Genomic DNA, 22,173 nt, shown 5'->3' on the forward strand with positions numbered 1-22,173 from the left:
CCCACACAACCACTACCCAAGTCAAGTTTACAGCTTGGTAAGTTACAGTGTGAACTAACCCACACAACCACTACCCAAGTCAAGTTTGCAGCTTGGTAAATTACAATGTGAACTAACCCACATAACCACTACCCAAGTCAAGTTTGTTGACTATTTGGATGTTCTATTTTGTGAATTTTCTTTTGCCTAGTTTTCTATTTGCCTGGCTTTCTGTTCATTCGTGGTTTTTAAAGTATATATTCTCAACATGAAACCTTTTGGAGAAATATCTTCTTCCATTCTGTGGCTTGCTTTTTCATTCTCCTGAAGCTGATTTAGGTGAATGCATGGGCTAATTATTACATGGTCTTGTTTTAATGTACTACTTTTATTTTTCAAAATTTTCCTTTATGATCAACACCATATGTGTCCTATTTAAGAAATCTTCACCTACTCTGAGGTTATGAAGATATTTTCCTATGTTTTCTTTTAAAACCTTTATGTTTTGCCTTTCGCATTTACATCTGCCATCCATCTGCAATTGATTTTTGTGTGTGGCATGAGGTAAAGATTAAGGTACATTTTTCCTCACGTGGATATGCCTTACTGAGCACCATTGATTACCCACAGCACAACACTGACAACTTTGTCAAAATCAAGTGACCTTATGTGCGGGTCCGTTTTTGGACTCTGTATTTTGTTCTTTTCATTATTTTGTCTATTGTTGCACGAGTATCACAGTGTCATTATCATAGTTGTCCGTATAAGTCCTCCTGCTTGTTCTTCAAAGGACTGTTTCTGGTCCTTTGCACTTCGAGATAAATTTTAAAATGTGTCAGTTCTGCAAAAAACACGTTCATGTTTGAAGTATATTTTCCCCTGGGTATGCTTTGGGAGTTATTTTCTTTCAGTACTTTAAAGATGTTATTCTTTTCATCCTGGCTTCCATGATTTGCATAGAAAATTGGCTCCTTTGGTAACGGTGTGTCCTCCCCCCACCTCCCGCATTTAGGGTTTTTCCCTTGGGTTTGGCTTAAGCACTCGACTCGGATGTGTCTAAGGGGGTGTGTGTGTAATTCTGCCTGTCCTGTGTTTAATCCCCCCTCAATATTTTACTGTGAGATTTTTCAAACTTGCAAATAACTTGAAAGGATTGCACGTCAACGTGCACATAGCCACCACCTGGGTTCTGCAGTTAGCACTTTGCTGCATCGACTTTATCGTGGATGCCCTCTGTCCGTTTATATTCCATCTTTGCTTTATGAGGTAATTCACAGTAGGTTGCAGACATCAGGGCAGTATACCACTAAGCACTTAAGCACGTCTATCATGAAATAGCTGATTATTTATTTATGGTTCTTTTTTTGGAAGTGAATTTTATGGATAGTGAAATGCACAGATCTTAGGTATACCATTCAGTGAGTTTTGACACATGCATACACCTATGTAACCCAAGCTCTATCAAGATCTAGAACATGACCATGACCCCAGAGAGTTCCCTCACACCCCTTCCGCCCGGACCTCCCGATGGGAGTTTCCCCACACTGCAGTTTCCTGTTCGAGACGTCCTGTGGGTGCCGGGACACAGCGCTGCTCTCTTGTCTAAGGGTTGTTCCCTCAGCATAATGATTTCATGATTTTGATATTTTTGCTTCCATCAGTAGGTTCTTTCTTCTTATTGCTGAGTAATTTTTCTGGCACAAGAAGATTTCAGGCCCACCTTATGCTTTCCCTGCCTCCGTCCTGGAACCAGCCATTTCTCCAAGGAGCCTGAGTTCCTTTTAGTGGGGGAATGGTATTTAGAAATCAAGAATTTTTTGTTTTAAAAAGTCGATTTGAGTTTTCTGTCGTCGTTTTGATGCCCCTGTTGTACCTTGAATGGCTGTATGGCCGTGGGGCTGCCCTTGGTGAGTTTTCCTCCATGTTTCTTTGCGTTTGCTTGTATTTCCTGTTAGGCTGGCAACTTTTTGTTTGTTTGTTTCTTTGGCCTGGGATCTTGGGTATGAAACGTTTCGTGAGCTGTGCTGTTCGTCATGGTCGCCCTAATCACTCCCGGCTATTTAGGTTTCACATTTAAATGAAATTCATTTCCTCAGTTGCCTTAGCGTCACCTCAGCTGCTCAGTAGCTGTGTGTGGACTCGTACAGATAGAGAACAGTTCCAGCCTTGCAGAATGTTCTGTGGGACACTGCTCTGCTAGGAACTCTGGATACCTTCCTCCAGAGGGAGTTCCTGTGTGTTCTGGAAGCCAGGTGGTGATCGCCTGTTCTTCCAAGTGAGGCTGGTCTCAGTTTGCCCTGTTCTGTGATGTAGCCCTTAGTGGTTTCAGTTGAAAAGCCTGGAGGATCTGCCAAGGCCCCTCTTCTTTGGCAGGTTCTGACTTCCAGGTTTTGTTTTCCCAGCCCCGGTGGTGCAGCTGCAGGCTCTAGGCCACTGCTCTCTGTTCAGCCTCTGTGCCTCGCTGTCAGCTGGTGGCTGCCTCACGAAAAAGGAAGGCTCACTTTAATGATAAGTTTTCTCTTGGCTCTGGGATTTTGTGCCCTCAAGTCCTAGCTGTCTTGTCTGCTCTCTGATGACTTTACACAGCTTTTGTTTCTAGTAGACTTTATTTCTTAGAGCTGTTGTAGGTTCACAGCAAAACTCAGCAGAAAGTGCAGAGTTCCCATCTGCCGCCTGCTCCCACACTCAACCTCCCCACCACCGACATCCATGCCACAGTGGCGTGTCTGTCACAGTTGATGAACCCACACTGACATGTTATCGCCCAGAGGTGATACACACAGCTGTATTTGTGTGTGTGTTTTATCCAACTCTTACAGATTTTCTCGCCGGGGATATTAGTCTGATACCAGCTAGTAAGTACCCTTCCGTTTTCTTTTATTAGGGAGAATATAATTCAGTACATTTAAAAGCTTCTCAGTGATTCCTGGCAATTCTTTAGAATGGTTAATTGTTGGGATTAATGGTTTTGGTAGGAAATTATGCCCGCTCAGGTATGTGGGGGGAAATGTATGTGTGGGTGTTTCATACTTTTGTATTCCCTTACAGCCCCAGGTACAGAAGTTGCTTAATGTAGTTGGCTATTTTGTAGGTTATCAAATATCTGAGAGCTTCATTTAGAATGACTATTAAAATGGGATGTATTTTGGGGAGCATTGTGTCCAAATGAATATTTGTGTTCATTGAATACATCTTCAAGGATTGACTTCAGTTTGTAAATACTCTGCCAGGGGCTGTGTACGGTGTAAAACCAAGTGGGAGGCTGCTCCTGATCTTAAGGACCTTACGTTCGTCTTAAGAGAGAAGATAAGACATGTGCGTAAATATTAACAGCACTGTTTGTAGAGGGCACATTTTATTTCTCACAAGGTTTACAGGTGAAACCTAAGCTTTTGTTTTGGTACCACTATCTATTGATGCTGTGACCTTGGCGAAATCACTCAAGCATTCAACTTCAGGTGCTTTTTGGGGGAAAAGGAGATTAATTATGTGCCAAGTATTTTATCTGGTTTTGTCACAATAATCTGGAAAGGCAAGCATATCCCTTGTTTACAAATGAATGAACTGACGTGGCAGTGGTGTCGATAACATGCCTAGGACCTAGAGCTTTGTATGCCAGAGCTAGAGTTTGAATTCGCTTCTCTGTTACTCCAAATCTGTAGTCATTGAGTATACCAGCACATAGCAATCTATTCTGAGGAGTATTAGTAGATATTCCCTGAAAAAATTGATGGTAGTAATATGTTTTCTGATACATGCTTTTATGAATTAAGTGTAAGGTAGCATCACCCCTGTGGCATTCCTGCTGGAAAGAGAGAATCCGAACCTTCTTGTCAGGAGACATTAAACAAACACAAATTGAGAGAAATTCTACAAAATAACTGATCCATGTTCTTCAAAAATGAAAACCACAAAAGTACTGAGGAGCTATTCCAGATAAAGGAAACTAAAGAGACATGGGTCTGGGATTTATTTATTTTTTAAAAATTTTGTTTCTTATAAAGGAAGGCATAATTGAGACATTGGCAAATCTGAATAATAGTATCATTAATGTTAATTTTCTGATTTTGACAAATCTCTCCTTGTTTTTAGAAAGTACATGCTGAATGACGTATTTAAGGGTAAAGGGATACAGTGTCTGCAACTTAACTCTCAAACAATTGATGAAAACTATGTTTGTCTATATAAAAGAGAGGATAATACAAATGTGGTAAAATGTTAGTATTTGGGAAATCTGGTTGAGATTATATAAGAATTCTTTGTACTGTTTTTGCAACTTATCTATAAGTGTGAAAGTAGGTCAACATAAAAAGTTACAAGGAAAAAAAAGTATGAGAAAAATAGTAATATATTTGCCTAGCTATTAAACGATTATTTGCCTTTAAGAAATGGTGTGCTCCACAGTGCCACCAGGCTGTAACGTGAGAGCTCGCTTGAATCAACGCCTCATCTTGTACCTGCTTGTTATCTCATAGGTGTCTTCTGCTCTGATTAAATGACGCATTTGCAATAGTTCGTAAAATGAAAACAGTTATCTGCCTGGTGTTGAGAAGCTTGGTTTGTTCATAAGCCCGGCCGCTGGCTCACTGAGAGGCCCAGAGAAGTGGCCTGTGCTCCAGTTTTCTCCTGTCGAGTGGGCTAACACAGTACCTCCTCAGGATCCTGTTAGGGTTTAGTGAGCTAATGAACATGAAGCCTGGAGCACAGAGTCTGACTCTTAACAAGAGCTCAATAGACTTTTTTTTGTTAATTTCAATAATTATAAAGTTACAAAATTGAATCATTTATTGCAATTGAATATTTTTTGTTGTCTGACTTAGTTTAAACACACCTTAATAGATTATGAGCTTCTATTGGCATTTATTGATGATACATTATATTTAAATATATGTCATAGTCAAATAAATTTAAGAAATCCTGGGTTGTTTTGCACTTCCTTCCTAATCAATCACCTGTTTAATAGGGATAACAACATTTATCTTGTTACCTCATAGAATGAAATATTTGAAAGGGTTGTAAAATACAAATGCAATACAAATATAAGATATTAATAATATGGTTCATGTATGTGGGCTGTGATAATCAGACGTTGATCTTTCTACATCCAGTAGTACATAAACCAATGTATAAAGAAACAGACACGTTCAGCCTCAGTTGCTGACAGGTTTTCGTTTGTTTTCTGCAGATCCTTTTCCTGTTACCCTGCCGCTTCAGCTCCTTAGCTGCTCTCTTTTGATGCATGTCAATAACAGTTTTCTCGCAGTTTCCTCTTCCGACGTGAGAACTTTGAGTGCTCTTGCAACTGTTCTTGATAGATAAAACATGAACTACATCATGCTGTCTATAAATGAAATAAATTTGACTCCTGTTTTTATGAAATACTAGCTATTTATCAGTCATAGATATGTAAATTATCAGTGTACCCATTTTTGGGCCATTGGGCTCTAAGCTATGCATTTGGCATATTGGTAGTGAATATTGATAGATCTTTGCTGTCTCCTGTCCCCCACTTCTCAGGTTTAGAATTCACTAGGTTTTGAAAATATTTATTATTACTGCCGTTCTTTGTACTTGCTGCTTTGCTCTGGATCATTGTGCTGCATACTTAAAAGATTAAGTGGCCTTGCAATAAGGATTTTTTTAATTGAGATATTTTTAGCCTACGACTCAAGCTGTATTTGCACGAGTGTCTTTTCTGAGCGCCTGTACTTTGGTTACATTTCAGCATGTTATTGAATAGTTGTATGTACTGTGAGTATCCAGTCTGTGTGAATATCCAGTATTCTGTAATGATTTTATTGCCTATAGCAACACATTTCTTATCATATTAAATATAAACATTCATAACTTAAAAATATTTCCAGAAGTGGTTGTCTCTCTCTCATTTTTTTTCCTGAGGAAGATTGGCATTGAGTTAAGATCTGTTGCCAGTCTTCCTCTTTTGGCTTGAGGAAGATTGTCGTGGAGCTCTCATCTGTGCCCATCTTCCTCTACTTTGTGTGTGGATCCCCGCCACAGCATGGCTGACAAGTAGTGTAGGTTTCCACCTGTGAACCAAGCCTGGGCTGCTGAAGTGGAGCGTGCCAAACTTAACCACTAGACCACGGGGCCAACCCCTGGTTGTCTCTTTTGAAATCTATTTGCCTTTCTAGAGTGTTGAGGTTTTCTTGGTTGTTTTAAAAAAAGCACCATTCTGCAGAATATTGAAAAGAGTGCTATTAAGCTGTAAGTAACTCACTAGTATATTTTTAACAGTCATCCCTCTGTTGAAGTTCCAGTTGTAGAAATGTTCTTCCATGCTTTCATAAATTTTAGTTGTATCACAACTTAGAAGGATTCTTGAAGTTCCCTGATGTGCCTGGAAGAGTCTCCTCCTCATGTCCCTCGCACTGTGATGGAGCCTGGAAGGGACACGTCAGTACTCCTTCCCTCCTGAGGCAGGGCACTCCCACATCAGAAATTGTTCCTTATGATAAACGGAAATAAAATACATTCACTTAACACTGATGGTGTAGTCTAATTTGATGATGATAATATTAGAAGAAAACTTGAAATTCCTATAAAATCTAGGTGGCTAACAATATTTAACGTTAGTCTTTTGTTATATAGTATGAGATGCTTCTTTTAGAAACAATTAAGTATTGTGGAAATGTATACTTTTCCTTCCTCCTGGCCGGGTTGATTTCTCAGACATAATTGCTGATAAAACTTGGGTGTGTTTCCTTTGCTAGATTTGCCGTGCTTGTGCAAACACATGTTTGTCAGTGCCTGCATTTTATAACCACTTTAGGTCTTTGCTGTCTTTGTTAAGTATAGGGTTTTGACTTGTAAGAATTTATTGAGTGCATGATGTTGAATTGGTGTTTATGGAGAATGACACCTACTGGCTAGGAGATGGTCACGTCCACTGTTGAGCTCATTTCCTAATTGCCTCTGTGAAGGATGTGATAGTCTTTTTTAGGAACCCAGTATCTGCCAAAATAAGAGCCTTATTTTAGCTAAGAGGTATCTAGCAGAAGTCTGTGTATTTCATGTGAAAGATTATTTATAGTTAAGATGAGTAAATACTTAAAGATCAGGAAAAGGGCTTAGTAAAATGTCGAGTACAGTTTTAATGTAAGTATATTTATATTTCACATTTCCTGGTTAGTCTTAAAATCAAAGGTGATGTGTTTAGAGAGAAAAGAAGAACATGTTAATGATAAGTATAGTATCTGAGTGGGAGAACTTCCAGTAAGAGAAAAGTCTTGATAGTTTTCATAATTCTAGGGATCATTTATTTTAAGGTGTAGTACTTAAAAAGTATCTGGGGCCGGCCTGCTGGCGCAGTGATTAAGTGCGCATGTTCTGCTTCTCGGCGGCCTGGGGTTTGCTCATTTGGATCCCGGGTGCGGACATGGCACTGCTTGTCAAGCCACGCTGTGATAGACATTCCACATATAAAATAGAGGAAGATGGGCAGGGATATTAGCTCAGGGCCAGCCTTCCTCAGCAAAGAGAGGAGGATTGGCATCAGATGTTAGCTCAGGGCTAATCTTCCTCAAAAAAAAAAAAAAAAAGGTATCGATTCTGAAGCCATAAAACCTGGCTTTGAATCCCAGCTATACCGCGTTCTAGCTGTGTGACGCTTAGGCTAGGTACTTATCCTTGTGTTTGTTTCTTAATCTACTAAAAGGACTGGTACGAATATCAAGTAGGTTAATATTTCTAAAGTGCTTAGAGCTTGCCTGGTTCATAGGGTTATAACTACCTGATATTACTGCTGTTATTATGTGTTTTTTAAAAGATTTATACAGAGTGAAAATTTGGTTTAAAAAATGAAAGAATATTTTTTTTCTTATAATTATCCTAGAAAGCCAAAGACCAGTAAATTAAAAAGGCGCATAACAGACATTTTTTCATGTTATGGAACTATTAGAAAACTTAGATCAGTTAGTATTTTCCTATTCTGTGGAAAATAAAACTAGAGGATAACTTTAATTGAGTTGCTAAAAATGACTTTAGTGTCAGTTTCTAGGTTTTCTCTTGGTTTGGCTATCTGTGTTTCGGTCACAAGATTTTGTGCTTTCTGATGAGGTGGTCTAGAGAAAAGCTGTCGGAGTCTCAGTGGCATTGCTTTTCGGGGAGCCTCGGGCAGTGCATCAGGTATCTGTTGCTGTGTGACAACTCCAAAACTGAGTTGCTTCAGAAACAATGATAGATTATTTCTCATGATTCTGTGGGCTGGCTGTACTCGACTGAGGGATTCTTCTGTTTTACGTGGAACATTTTGTTTACCAGCATTTTCGTTCTTGGAGCAGAAGAACAATGCAGAAATCTGTTTTTAGAACATTTTCTTTAAATGAGATAATGCATTAAAAGTTATTTCTGTGATGCCTGGTCCATGGTTAAAGCTCAGTAAATGGTATTTGTTTTTATTATGTAGTCAGAACATTTCAGTTGTCCCAAATGCAAAGTGGCTAACATGTAAAAAGTCTCTTGGTTTGATACCTGTTTGGCTCGTGTATTTGGTTTAACAAAGGTATTCTTAGCATTCCCCAATGAATGGATGTGGCCAGGCAGTGTTCTCAGTGCGGGGAATATAGCCTTGAAGTGTTAAAGTTCCCGCCTTCATGGAATTTATATTCTAGTGCGGGAGGGGAAAACGGATAAGAAGCAAACGTGCATCACTTGGTGACAAGTGCTGTAGAGAACAGTAAAGCAGGCTGAAGGAGGGGGGTTACATGTAGGTGTTGGGGGGAGGGCCAGGGGAGGCCTTTCTAATGTGATGTTCTTTGAGCAGAAATGCAAAGTAAGAGTTCAGATGTTTCCTCTGCCTGGGACCTTCTTCTAGATTAGTACAAAGGTTTTGAGGCAGGAACTGTGGTTAGAAAGAGGAAGGAGACCAGTGTGGGTGGATCAGAGCAAGAAAGTGGGATAATGGTAGGAAAGATTAGATGTAGGAAAGGGCTGAATCGTGTGTGACCTTGTTGGCTCTTGTAAGGAACTTGATGGTATCTGAGATGGGAAGCTGTTACGGAGACTTTGAAGAGAAGACTGGCTGGTCTGACTTGTGAATTACCTGGATCCCTCTGGCTGCCTGGTTGAGAGCAGACGACAGAGGACAGAGGCAGAAGCGAGAGGAAGAGTTAGGAAGCTCTTGAAATCATCCAGATGAGAGGTGATGGCGGCTTAGATCAGTGTGATAGCAGTAAACGTGTGGAGCACATGGTCACGTTCTGGATCTATTCTGAAGATAGAGTCAGTGGGATTTGCTGAAAGATGTGGGAAGTGAGAGAAAGAGAAGAGTCAGATTTGATTCTCCCGGATTATGGGTCTGAGAAACCAGAAGGATAGAGTTGTCATCTCCTGCGGTGAGGAAAGGTGAGGGAGGAGCGAGGTGGGGGACTTGGGAGTTCTTTCTGAAGACATTCAGCTTGAGATATCTAGGGACACTCAAGAAGAGCTGTTGAGCAGACAGTTGGATATGTAGGTCTGGAGTTAATTAGAGAGGTCTGGGTTGGAGATACGCATTTGGGAGTCTTAAGAATAGAGGTGGTATTCACAACTGAGTGGAGGAGACTACCGAAGGGAATGTATGTTGCTGGAGAAGATAGATATCCAAGGACTGAGCCTAGGGGCACTCCGGAATGGAGAGCTTGTGGAAGTGAGATGGAACTAGAAAGGAATCTGGGAAGGGAGTGCTAGGGAGGTAAAGTGGAGAACAAAGAGTGGCGTCCTAGAGGTCCAGTGCAGACAGCGTTTAAAGCAGGAGCGTGTAACCGGCTTGTCAAATGCTGCGAGTCAGGTAAGTGAGGATGTCTCAAGGCAGTGGCTGATGGTGACCTTGACAGGCTGTTTTGGTGGAATGATGGGCTAACGAAAGTCTGATTAGAGTGAGCTTAAGACATGGCTAGATTTGCAGGCAGCTTTTCTTAACAATGCTTCCAAGGAGGACTGGTGTCCAGGGGAACAGAGAAAGGAGAGATGGCTGAAGGAAAGTGTATAAACAAGAGTTTTTTCGTTTTCTTTTTTTCCAAGATGGGAGATGTGGGATGGTCCTAGAGAGAGAGACACACACGTACATTGAGACTGGTGATGACAGAGTGGGAAATTGGTGGAGTGATGCCCTGTACTTCAGTAAGTGAGCATGGGTGCCTCGGATAGACGCGCTGACACATGCAAGTGGGCTAGTGGATGGGTGGTGAGAATGTGGAAGTTTCTTTTGAATTATCTCTCTTTTTTTCAGTAATGTAGGATGCAGGGACAACAGTTGGGAATGAGAATGGGGGAGGAGGAGGTGGTTTGAGAAGAGAGGAGGTGTGAATTAGGATGGTAGGATTTGAATAAATCGGGGGGATGTATGTGCTGTTGTACATTTTATGCACATTGTTTTACTTAGTCCTTTAGATAATCTTCCAAGTATGTAAGGTCAGTAAAACCCCATTTTAAAAATGAAAATACTGAGGCTCAGGAAAGTTACCTGCAATTAGAGGGAAAGCTAGGTGTCTCCTCTTGAGTGTTTAAAATCTAGCTCTATTTAGATGATTTTCCTTATTTGCGATCAGTGCCTCCTTACCAGAGTCCTCCAAGATTTGTCTTCCCAGAGCTTTTCTGTAGATTTCCCAATTTTTTAGTACCAGTACAGCATAAAGTTCCTAGAAAATTTATCCAAAGGGAATTGCATCCGTGATCCATGCTCCTTTATATTGCATCACCAGTATATGGGCAAAAGGTTCTTATTTTCTTTTAGATTGGTTGTGATGGTGGTTGCACAATTCCATGATATACTAAAACCATTGAATTGTACCATTTAAATGGGTGAATTGTATGGTATATGAATTATATCTTAATAAAACTATTAAGTTAATAAAACTTAATAAAACTATACTTTAATAAAACTTAAAACTTTCTACATCTTTCTCTGCCTCGGAGAAGACTGTTCTGATTTTAGTCTGTTTATCTTTATTGAGTTTACCACTTATATTGCCTTTTCCAAGTCTGTGCTGCCTTTCTCTGGTATCTTCTTACTGTCAAAAGTAGAGGGACCAGCTTGGTGGCGCAGCGGTTAAGTTTGCATGTTCTGCTTTGACAGCCCGGGGTTCACTGGTTTGGATCCCAGGTGCAGACCTAGGCACCGCTCATCAAGCCATGCTGTGGCAGGTGTCCCACATATAAAGTAGAGGGAAATGGGCATGGATGTTAGCTCAGGGCCAGTCTTCCTCAGCAAAAAGAGGAGGATTAGTGGTGGATGTTAGCTCAGGGCTAATCCTCCTCAAAAAAAAAGGAAAGCATGTAGATGTACACTTGGGTAGGAGTATCATCACTTAGAAGCCTGGATGGCTGTGCCGCTCAGTCTTGCTGAGTGACATTACCCCACAGAATCTTCAGCTTCTGGCCCTTAGCTTTGTCATTTCAGAACTTATTTGATCAGAGTCCTCAACTTGACCAGACCTGGGTGGTTTTGTCGCCAGACTCACAAGAAGCTGAAATATATCAGCATTATCTTAGCTTAGTAACTCGAATGGGAGATGAACTGTTGGGCAGCTTAGATGTTCACTTTGGCCTAACTCTTAGTTTTTTAAGTTAGGAACCATATTATGATCAGCATTTTCTTCATGGCCATAAATTATCACGTGTTCATAGTTTAACGGCATTTGTAGTGATCCCCCAAAGCATCTGCCTCTATAAGAATATAATTGTGACTAGAACTAGATATCGTGAGCTCCTGAACTAGGACACCCTTTTTCCTAACAGGGCTGTTAATTGAATTCTTCTGCCAGTAATTGAATTTTCAACTTAAAAAAGTACAGCCATCCATCACTTAACAGGGTTACATGGGGCCGGCCCCATGGCCAAGTGGTTAAGTTCTTGCGCTCCACTTCAGTGGCCCAGGGTCTCGCGGGTTCAGATCATGGGCGTGGACATGGCACCGCTCATCAGGCCATGCTCAGGTGGCATCCCACGTGCCACAACTAGAAGGACTCACAACTAATAATGTATAACTATGTACTGGGGGGGGGGGGACGGGCTTTGGGGAGAAAAAGGAAAAATATAAATAAATAAATAAATAAAATCTCTCTAAAAAAAAAAAAGAACGGGGTTATGTTCTGAGAACTGCGTCATTTGGCAATTTGATGGTTGTGTTGCACATCAGGGAGCGTGCTCACACAAACCTAGATGGCCCAGCCTGCTGCACACCTTGGCTATTGGGTGCTAAGCTTATGGGACCACTGTTGTGTATGTGGTCTGTTGTTGATCAGAATGTTGTTATGCAGCACATGACTGTAAAAAACAATGAAATGAAGCAAATAAAATGTTCCATTCATAGTCAACTTCTTTTCTGGGTGGTAGCGTTTCACTGTGTTCTTATTTGCAGCATCTACTGCCAACATTCTCTTCTAGTACCCTAGCAAAAGTCCCACAAACCATCCAGAGTTCAGTTTTCCCACTTAAAAATTTTTTTTCCAGCTTACCCACTTTACCCTATATTTTATGTCAGTGTTTCAAGGTTTTAGAGAAGTAGAAAGGATTTGGTCTTAATGAATATTGGTAAATTTAATTAAAAGCACATGGCAAAAAGAAAAAAGAAAAATATGGCATTTTAGGTAGACAGCCTTTGTTGCCACATGACCTAAATTTTCAAGTTTGTGGGTTTGACACTTGCCTTCTGATTGCAAGTTAATGTTCATAGCGGGCACACAGCAGGTGTGGTCGTCTCCTGCATTCAGCAGACATTCCGTGTGAGCCGTGCCTGTTCCACGAAAGTACAATTGGTGCCTCTTCTGTGCTCTATTCTGCCACACTGTAGGAGCTCGGAAAAGAGTTAAAGTGGGGAAAAAGAAGTGGGAGAATTTCCTTTAGGAGTAGAACAGAAGATTTAAGAGCGGTCCACAAGTTAGAGTCCTTGCTATGATCATTTTTATACAAAAGTATGTTTAGCCCAAAAGAAGAATTTCAGAGTCAATTAAGGTATAACCAGAAAACTAAGCTTTATTCTTTACCGACAGATAGATATATTATTCTTTCATGCGTAATTTAATTTTTTTCTGAGGAAGATTAGCTCTGAGCTAACATCTGCCACTAGTCCTCCTCTTTTTGCTGAGGAAGACTGGCCCTGAGCTAACATCCATGCCCATCTTCCTCTACTTTATATGTGGGATGCCTACCACAGCATGGCTTTCCAAGCGGTGCCATGTCTGCACCCGGGATCTGAACTGGTGAACCCCGGGCCGCCGAAGTGGAACGTGCGAACTTAACCGCTGTGCCGCCAGGCCAGCCCCTGAATAATTTAATTTTTAAAGTTTATTGTATCGTAAGACTGGCTGGTAGAACTCTGCCTCCTCTGACAGTTTCATCTAGATTGTAAAGGCCTTAAGGTATTTCTTCCCAAGCTTTCAAAGTGATGAGACACATAGGAAATGAAAATATTTTATGGCGTACTAGGTTAAACTGGAGAGAATTTGGGCACGTTTGAATGGGACTTGGTAAAGACGTTTATTGCATTTCCTTTATCATATATGTGTATTATAAAATAAGATAAAGTACAGAAGCTTTTGGAAAGATAGTTGTGGCAGCCAAGGAATTGTGGGCTCTGATTCCCCTTCAGGAGCACCTCCTGCAGGGAGCGTGGTTGACTGAGCGCGTTCAGCTGTTGCACCTTCAGGTGTGTGTCAGTGCTCAGGCAGAGGCCACGCGTCTGCTGGGCTGTTCTTGCCTGGTGGGAAACTCGTCTGGCAGGTCATGTGGCCCAGGCAGGACTTTCTCAGAACAGCACTGCAGTCAGAGGTTCTCTCTGCTTGCTTGTTCCTTTGCCTCTTCGTTCACTGATGCCAGAACCGCTCACGGTCTGAGGCTCTCTTCACTTAGTCCTGCTTCCTCGCCCTGTACCCGTCACAGGTGTTTCCCCCCAAGAAATTCCTTGCACATCTAATCTGCTTCGTAGAGGATCTGAACTGATGCAGTAATACATAATGAAGTTGTATAAAACTTGCAGTTAAAATCTTTTCATATTTTAAAATGAGAAATTTTAGTTTGCTTGCATGAATATAACTTTTGTTTCTTAGATTTTATGTTTGGCTCATTCATTAAATAGTAGCAAATGACAGAAAGAATTCATCGCTCTTTGTCCAATTGACAGAAACTCTTTTCTTATTGTTAACCAGATTTCAAGTAATATCAGTCTCTTTAAATTGTGTATCCTAGGCACTATCATTCTGTTACTTTTCTTTCATTGCCAGATTGATGTTGAAGTTTTCTACAGCAGCCAATTTCAAATCCCATGAATTTTTTATATTAAATGTTTCAAAATAACTTTAAAGCTCTTACACAGCTTCAGCTCTGTGTTAATGATTCTGTAGGTTCGTGTCAGTGCACCATCAGGTGCCCAGGTGAGTCCCTGCGTACTCCACACTGTTGAAACTGTGACTGCCCCTTTGCTTTGTATCTTTTTTATTAAAGGTTAATAAATACCTTTACAACTCTTGTGCCCATTTCTCTTTCTTTCTGCCTAGACTTCTGTTCTTCAAGGCCTAGGTCAAACCCACCTTTCCCTCTGATATTCTCCTTTGCGTGACCCAACCAACCTGTGTTGGAATGAGTTATCTGAGAGATGTTTACTGAGTGCATATTCTCTGCTAGGTTCTGCATTTACAATAGTGAGGAAAAAAACGCTAAGATCTCCCTGTCTTTTGTATGATATTGTGAGTACATAAGCTTGATAATGTAGGGGAGGAAGACATTTCCTCTACCCACTGTGGGTTCTTCTGGCCGGAGAACGAATTAAATTCACATGAGACAGAATAACAGGAGAAAATTAAACAAAGCTTTATAGCACGTATACATAGGAGAGGCCCAGGCAAGCTGAGCAACTCGCCAAAATGGCTGAAGCCCCCCCCCCTTAAATATCATCTTCAGCTAAAGACAAAGGAAGATGTTGGGGGTGGAGGGGGAGAGATCATGGGAGATTACCACACAAGTACAGTAAACAATATGCAGATTTAAGTCCTTGCCTTTGGCATTGATTAAGAGTTTCTAGAGATAAGGTCATCCCCCCTTCTTCCTGTTACAGAGAGGGAGACACCTTTACAGATGGTGATTTCCTTTACAATGTAAATGTTTCTTAACGAAGGGTAAGTAAACTCTACTTTTCAGAGTTGCTTTCCTGTCGGCAGTTTATTAAAAGTAACCAGCCCCAAACAATCTTCATGCCAAAGAGACATATCTTGGGGTGGCCAATTCCAAGCCCCCACAATAAGTTAGTGTAACTTTTTCCTTTTTCTACAACACAATTCAGTGTTTGATTATATCTGAATATAATTCATGTGTATACTTCTATACAAACGCTTATTAAGTATTTTTTCAGAAGAATGAAAGTCTTTTATTACTATGTTTTAAAAATCTTTTATGTCGCATAGCATCTCCCCATGGCTCTTACTTGTTTTTAACAAATGCTTGTGTGTTGATTGAGTCCTGTTGAATCTCATGTATTAATTATAGCAGACATGTCCAGGAGGAGAAGAGTCACTGGACAGATCCCAGATCTATGGTAGAAGACAGCTTGTTTCTTCCCCCTTGAGCTACTCTGATGAGAAGATCTGTAGGGAGGAGATGGCTAGTCTGCCGCTTGGTCTCACTACTCGAGGCTGGGGCTTTGGTTCTCAGCTTTGGCCATGTATTGGAATCATCCTGGGAGCTTTAAAACGTACTGATGCCTAAGTTTCATCCCCAGAGTTTCTGATTTAATTGGTATGACAAGTAGAAATGGCAAGCAATAGGATATATTGGAGTATATGGGAAGCCATTTGATGTAAATCTAATTCGGCCTGACTTTGTTTTTTCCAAAAGGACCTGACGTGGCCATCAAACATGCATTGTATATCTGCTTAAGCATTTGCTATGTCCCAAAGACAAGAACAAATGCCCATAAGATAAAGGTGCAGCTTCCCCCGCCATTGGCATTTCTTTAAGGATAAGCATCTTTCCCCAGGTTAGCAACTGATTGTTGTGCTCACCTGTGACCACCCAGCTTGAAACAACAGACCTGCCACCCTGCTGTGCTGTGTCCACTGAGACAGCAGACCTACTATCTGCTGTGTCCATCAGTCGCTGTTTTGTGACTATTGTAAAAGGGACATTTCAATCATATGTGAAACATCCTCTTTGAGGGTGTATAACCACTCTGTACACCCACTTCTTTGGTGCCCTTCCTTCCTTGAGGAAGGAAGGCCCCGGGCCATGGTCCTCACATTTTGGCTCAGAATAAACTCACCCAAATTTTCATTTATAGATTGGTTATGGATTATTTTCGTTGACAGGTATAAGGTGTGGCCAGGACCAAGTGATTGTAATGTGCAGCCAAGATTGAGAACCACTGCCTTAGGAGATAATGACAGTCAGCAGTCTCAGTTGAAGAAACTAGCAGAAAGCTTGTATTGTGTAACTGTTTATGAAATGTATGTTGAGAGAGCCTGGCAACAGTGCCATCCCAATAGTAATTAGGACCCAAAGCTCATTGAGGGGGTTCAGCTGGTCAAGTCTGGGAAGATTAGAGTATCAAAATATATAACAATAATGATGGGTTATAAACCATTGAATAAAAATAAGAATCCATTAATCTGTACTCACATAGGTAAATAAATGAATAAATTGAAAGTTTGATGAGGACTGGATTATTCATATAGTCTCAAATTGAAACCACAGAGAAGGGAGGAGCTGCTACTGACGATATCTAGCAGACACCATGCTAATCAAGTAATCACAGTGAACATGATCAGCAGTGGAACAAATCGGAATTGTATGCCACCTGGTAGCACACAATGAGAAAAACATCACTCTGTAATTTTCCTCCCAAAGGTTTATAACCCAGATCTAATATGAGGAAACATCAGACAAACCCACAGTGGGGGCCATTCTACAAGTAACGGGCCTGGAGTATCTTATGCCAAGGTCATGGAAATCAAGAAAGACTTGAGCAACTATTCCTTTTTGAAAAAGACTGAAAGGGATATGACAACTAAATGCAGTGCGCGATTCTAAACTGGATCCTTTTGCTGGAAAGGACGTTACTGGTATAATTGTCCTGACTTGGAGCCTAAGGCTTCGAGGGTGGAGGTGTATTAGTGTTCATTTCCTGATTTTGATGATTGTATTGTGTTATGTAGGAGAATATTCTTGTTTGTAGGAAATACAAAGTACGCGGTTAATTAGCAAATTACTCTCAAATGGTTCAGGAAAAAAAATTCATTGTACTGTTCTTACAACTTCTCTGTAAATTTGGGACTGTTTAGGATCACTATGTGTGACTTACTTTGGAATTACATAGCTCTATGTGAAGTATCTCTTAGAAGGTTGAAAAAGTCATGTTAAGCAGCAACATAATCTATCTGGGAATGTTATCTTTCATGGAATACATTTTCCAAATTATCAAAGCTCTTGAAGTGCTAAAATGCTTTTGAATTATTTTGGTGTATCCCCTACTTTTCTGTGTTTTCAAGCAGAGTGCACTGAACTGGGTCTAATTATGTGGATATTTATTGTGTTCTGGAGGAGTATCTAGGTCTGGGTCTGCGTTAGCCTTCGGGGGTTTGGATTTGTTTTGGCCTCTCTCTCGGCGTCTGCTTTTCAGTCTCTTGATGTCATGGTGCATGTATTCAGCAGTTTGCCAGTTCTCTTTTTAGTGTGCTATTTCTAATCTATAGTCTCAAAAACAAGATCTACAGTTTCTCCTTTTTTTAATGTATGTTAATAAGACTCCATAAGGATTAAGTATAGAGATTTTATCATAGCGATGTTGTACTCATAGCACTTTTTGAAGATTAATTCAGGATATAGCTTGGTTTAAAAGAGCTCTGACAGTGAAGAGTTACTATAAATAGAAGGTGATTTCTTTGTCATTTTACTAACTTTTCTCAGGATGTCAGATGAAAACCACTCTGTTTTGTTTTTTTTTGTTGTTACATTTCAGAGCGCCAGAGATCATATTGGGATTGCCATTTTGTGAAGCCATAGACATGTGGTCACTGGGATGCGTGATTGCAGAATTATTCCTGGGATGGCCGCTCTACCCAGGAGCCCTGGAGTATGACCAGGTAACAGAACTTCGCGATAATCTAGTAGAACCAGTTGAATGTAAAGAAAAATAGTGGATTTGTAGGAATGCATTCCCCCAGGTATACAAATACATGTGAAAATCTTTTAAAAATAAAATGGCAAAACCTGGGATCTTAGGGAATTTAAATTCAAGATCTCAGAACTGTATTTGGTTTTTAAAAACTTTTATAACAACTGAGGTAAGTTTCATAAACAAAATTACAATCCACAGGCCCCAAAATCAGTTTTGTGAAACTCTTAAGAGAATTTCTTTTATCATTTTTATAGTATAGCCATATAAAGGGCTGGACTGTGTCATTTGAATAATAGCGCTCCACTCAGGTGGCAGACTGTGACGATGGGTGAAATGTCAGCCTCTCCAAGGGCTAAAGGCATCGTAACTCCTGGTCTTAGACCAGCAACCATTGTTGGTCTTAAGTACCTCAGCCACCTGAACCCTCTTTAGTATTTTTAGCTGTTTTTGAATGGTGCTAAAGTCTAGTTTAACATTATCTAGATGATTCTCAGTAGAATCTAGCAAATCACTTCATTAAACACTTTTCATGATAGTTTTCAGGTACGTTTATTAACCTCTCTAAGGTATTAGACAATGTGGTTTGCTATTTTCTTGGTTTTTAATACCAAGATTCTTTTTTGGAGTAATTGTTATCTTATTTACTATTATTTGGAAGAGTTTCATAGCATCTCCTTTATTAGAGAGATATATACATATTCAGCTATTTTAGTGGAAAATGTTAGTCAAAATTAACAAAATGGTTACCTTCATTTTGTCTTTCTATAATTGGCTTATAGTGGATAAATATAATATTCATTTAAATGACATTTAGCTTTTAAGCATGAAAAAATAGAACATTTAGGTAACATTAGATGTCATCATTAACTTTAATCTCTTATCTTCTTCCATTGACTTTCTACCATAAGGCTTCTCTCTCAGACTAGTTGTCCTGTGTTCTCTACCTTCCCCTCCATGTTCAGCATACCTCTTTTTTTTTTTTTTCAATTGAGGTCATAATAGTTTACAACATTGTGAAAATTCACTTGCACGTTATTGTCTGTCTGTTACCATATAAGTGCTCCCATTCACCCCCTTTTCCACCTCCCAACCCCCTTCCCCCTGGTAACCACTGAACTTTTCTCTTTTTCCATGTGTTTATCTTCTACATATGAGTGAAATCATATGATATTTGTCTTTCTCTGTCTGGCTTATTTCACTAAACATCCATCCATGTTGTTGTGAATGGGACGATTTTGTCTTTTTTCTGGCTGAGTAGTACTCCATTGTATATATATACCACATCTTCTTTGTCCAGTCATCAGTGGATGGGCACTTAGGTTGCTTCCACATCTTGGCTGTTGTGAATAATGCTGCAATGAACATAGGGGTGCATTAGTCTCTTTGAATTGTTGATTTCAAGTTCTTTGGATAGATACCCAGTAGTGGGATAGCTGGGTTGTATGGTATTTCTATTTTTAATTTTTTGAGGAATCTTCATACTGTTTACCACAGTGGCTGCACCAGTTTGCCTTCCCACCAGCAGTGAATGAGGGTTCCCTCTTCGCCACATCCTCTCCAACATTTGTTATTTTTTGTCTTGGTGATTATAGCCATTTTAATGGATTTAAGGTGATGCCTTAGTGTAGTTTTGATTTGCATTGTTCAGTGTACTGCTTAAAAGATAGTTTCTGTAGAATTTTCCGTATATCCTGGATTCCTTCAGCTTTTCCCCAACCACTAACCTTGATGCAGATGCTAGACTATTGCTAGTTTTGAAAGAGTTAGTGATCTCCTTGGAGAACCCATAACCTCTTAGCTGCTGAAGTACTGAGGTTGCCGTCAAATGTGAGAACACCTTTGGCTCTGTAGACTGCGGTTTGTGACCCGTGTGACACCCTGGAGCAGGACACCATCTAGTGGCAACTTCACGTCCATTTGCTGTCGTACTGCGGATTTGGACTTTACACTTCTATTCTTGGACAACTGATGTTAGTACTGAAGAGGACCTTATAGGTCATCTAGTTAGTGCCCCTGCCCGTTTTATAAAGGAGGAAACCAAGGCCCAGGAAAATGAAATGACATGTCAGATGTCACAATGATAATTTAAGACAAAGCCCTGACCAAAACTGTGTTTCTAAAGTCATTAATAGATGCTTTTTAAAAAAAACTGGAAACAGGTGTTATCCGATCCAGATTAGCAGTATTTTCAGAATGTATATTACTTTAATTCCAAAGGGGTATAGTAATTGAAAAAAGCTATTACACAGAGCATCAGTAGTTGCACAGTTATCAGTTCAGTGTTGTAAAAATTATTCTCCAAAATGCATGAATGCAAATAAATAGGAGTGATGGTGTGAGCATATCATTGTTTTGCTTCCAATCTTAGACTTTATATTCATTTTCAAATATGATATTTGCTATATAGGTTTTGATTTATGTCTGTTTTCAAGATAAAGGAGCTCCCTTCTATACCTAATTTTCTGAGCATTTTTTTAAACCCTAAATTAATTTTGGACTCTCAAATGCTTTTCTGCATCTATTAAAGTGTTCACATAAGTATTCTTTTTTGTTTTTTTGCTTTAGTCTATTTATTAATGTGTTTGAGTTTCATAGATTTCCCCAGCTCCCTGGACTATGATCATCTGATTAGGATGAGAAAGGGGCACCAGCAGAGTCGACCTTTCTGTCATCTGCTCCTCTTCCAGACTTCAGCTGCCCTAATCACTTGGGCGCCCAATTGGGATGTTGTTGCTGTTTTATTTTTTAACTTATTTTTTGCATTACAGTGGGCCGTGGTAATGTTACGAATTAATACTGAGTTCTTCTATGTGCCAGGAACTGTTCTGATTAACACTGGACGTTAACTTATTTGATGCTCACAACATCCGTATGAGGTACATGCTGCTAGTGCCTCTGTTTTACAGATGAGGAAGGTGCGGGGAAGTTAAATAACTTGCCCAAAACCCCAGCACAGGCAGCATGAACCCAGGAGCCATGCTGTTAGCAGTGGATGCCTCTGCTCTACCTCAGGATAAGACTCTCCAGCCGGTGTGAGGAGAGCGGCCCAGCTGAGAGGGCCCGACCCGGCCTGCTCTTGTCCGTCCTCAGTCTCCGGTCCTCTCCCAGACGCCACTCCCACCCCCACTGTCAGTCTGCTGGCATCGTTATTCGCTTCTCAGATTCCTCACCTTCGTTAGTATTCTGTCTCCAGATGTGACTTGTAGGGAGGGAGCCAGCCGCCTATGCTAGTTTATCATTTTGTCCTGTGATGACATTTTGTACAAATATTTATTTCTCAGAAAGTATGTTGTACAAGATTTTCTTTTCTTTCTGTTTTGCTTTTGTTTATAACATTCCTTTTAACAACAGGAGTGTTCTTTATTATAAATAAATCAGTAATATTTGTAAAGAGGGGAAGCTCAACCAATTTGGAAAATTCAGTTCAGTATAAACACATCACAATTCTGTATTTTATACCTCTAGTAGTAGCTTCAGAATAATATAAATCTAAAATTGACAGAAGCAAAAATAGAAATAGATAAACCCACAATCATAATAGGTGATTTTCGCACCTTTCCTTGAGTAATTGATAAAGCAAGTAGATAGAAAGGAATCAGTGAGAATATAGTTTGAACACGATTAACCAAGTTGACCCAATGACACAGGTATAGCACGCTGCACCCAGTACTACACACAGAACTGCAGGATACCCACTTCTCAAGTGCACATGGGACATTTATAACAGTAAAGACTTCCTATGAAATATATTGTAACTTATCTCTTCCTTAACTGTTGTTGGTATGTCTTATGTTCAACCTTTATTTAACCTTCTAATAGTAGACCTATAATTGTTAGATACTTAAAAGCCAGGAGAAAATATTCAGATTATTTTAATTCTTCATTATGGGGTTAGTAGTCCAGCCCTTTAATCATCTTTATCATCTCTTAAAGCTGTTCCAAGGCAATTTCCTTTTTGAATTTTGGATTCCATAACGAGGGACTGACCATGTTGAGAATTTCTCACAGGCCATGTTTCTCGTCCATGCATTTCATTTCCCTTTGTCCACAAGTGTGTTTAGTGTGTGTTAAAGGAGGCCCCTGTGAAGTGG

General features: G+C 40.1%; 1 protein-coding gene across 5 annotated transcripts in view; it reads left to right on the forward strand.

The window, feature by feature from the left end:
• HIPK3 (homeodomain interacting protein kinase 3) overlaps positions 1-22,173 on the forward strand; it is a 123,373-nt gene that overhangs the window by 79,400 nt on the left and 21,800 nt on the right. For all 5 annotated transcript variants that reach the window (XM_046643728.1, XM_046643729.1, XM_046643730.1 and 2 more), the window contains exon 3: positions 17,924-18,047. In XM_046643728.1, coding sequence (XP_046499684.1) covers positions 17,924-18,047 — 124 coding nt within the window. The remainder of the gene's footprint in view (positions 1-17,923; positions 18,048-22,173) is intronic.

The sequence above is a fragment of the Equus quagga genome, chromosome 17, assembly GCF_021613505.1.
Source record: "Equus quagga isolate Etosha38 chromosome 17, UCLA_HA_Equagga_1.0, whole genome shotgun sequence".
NCBI lineage: Eukaryota > Metazoa > Chordata > Mammalia > Perissodactyla > Equidae > Equus > Equus quagga.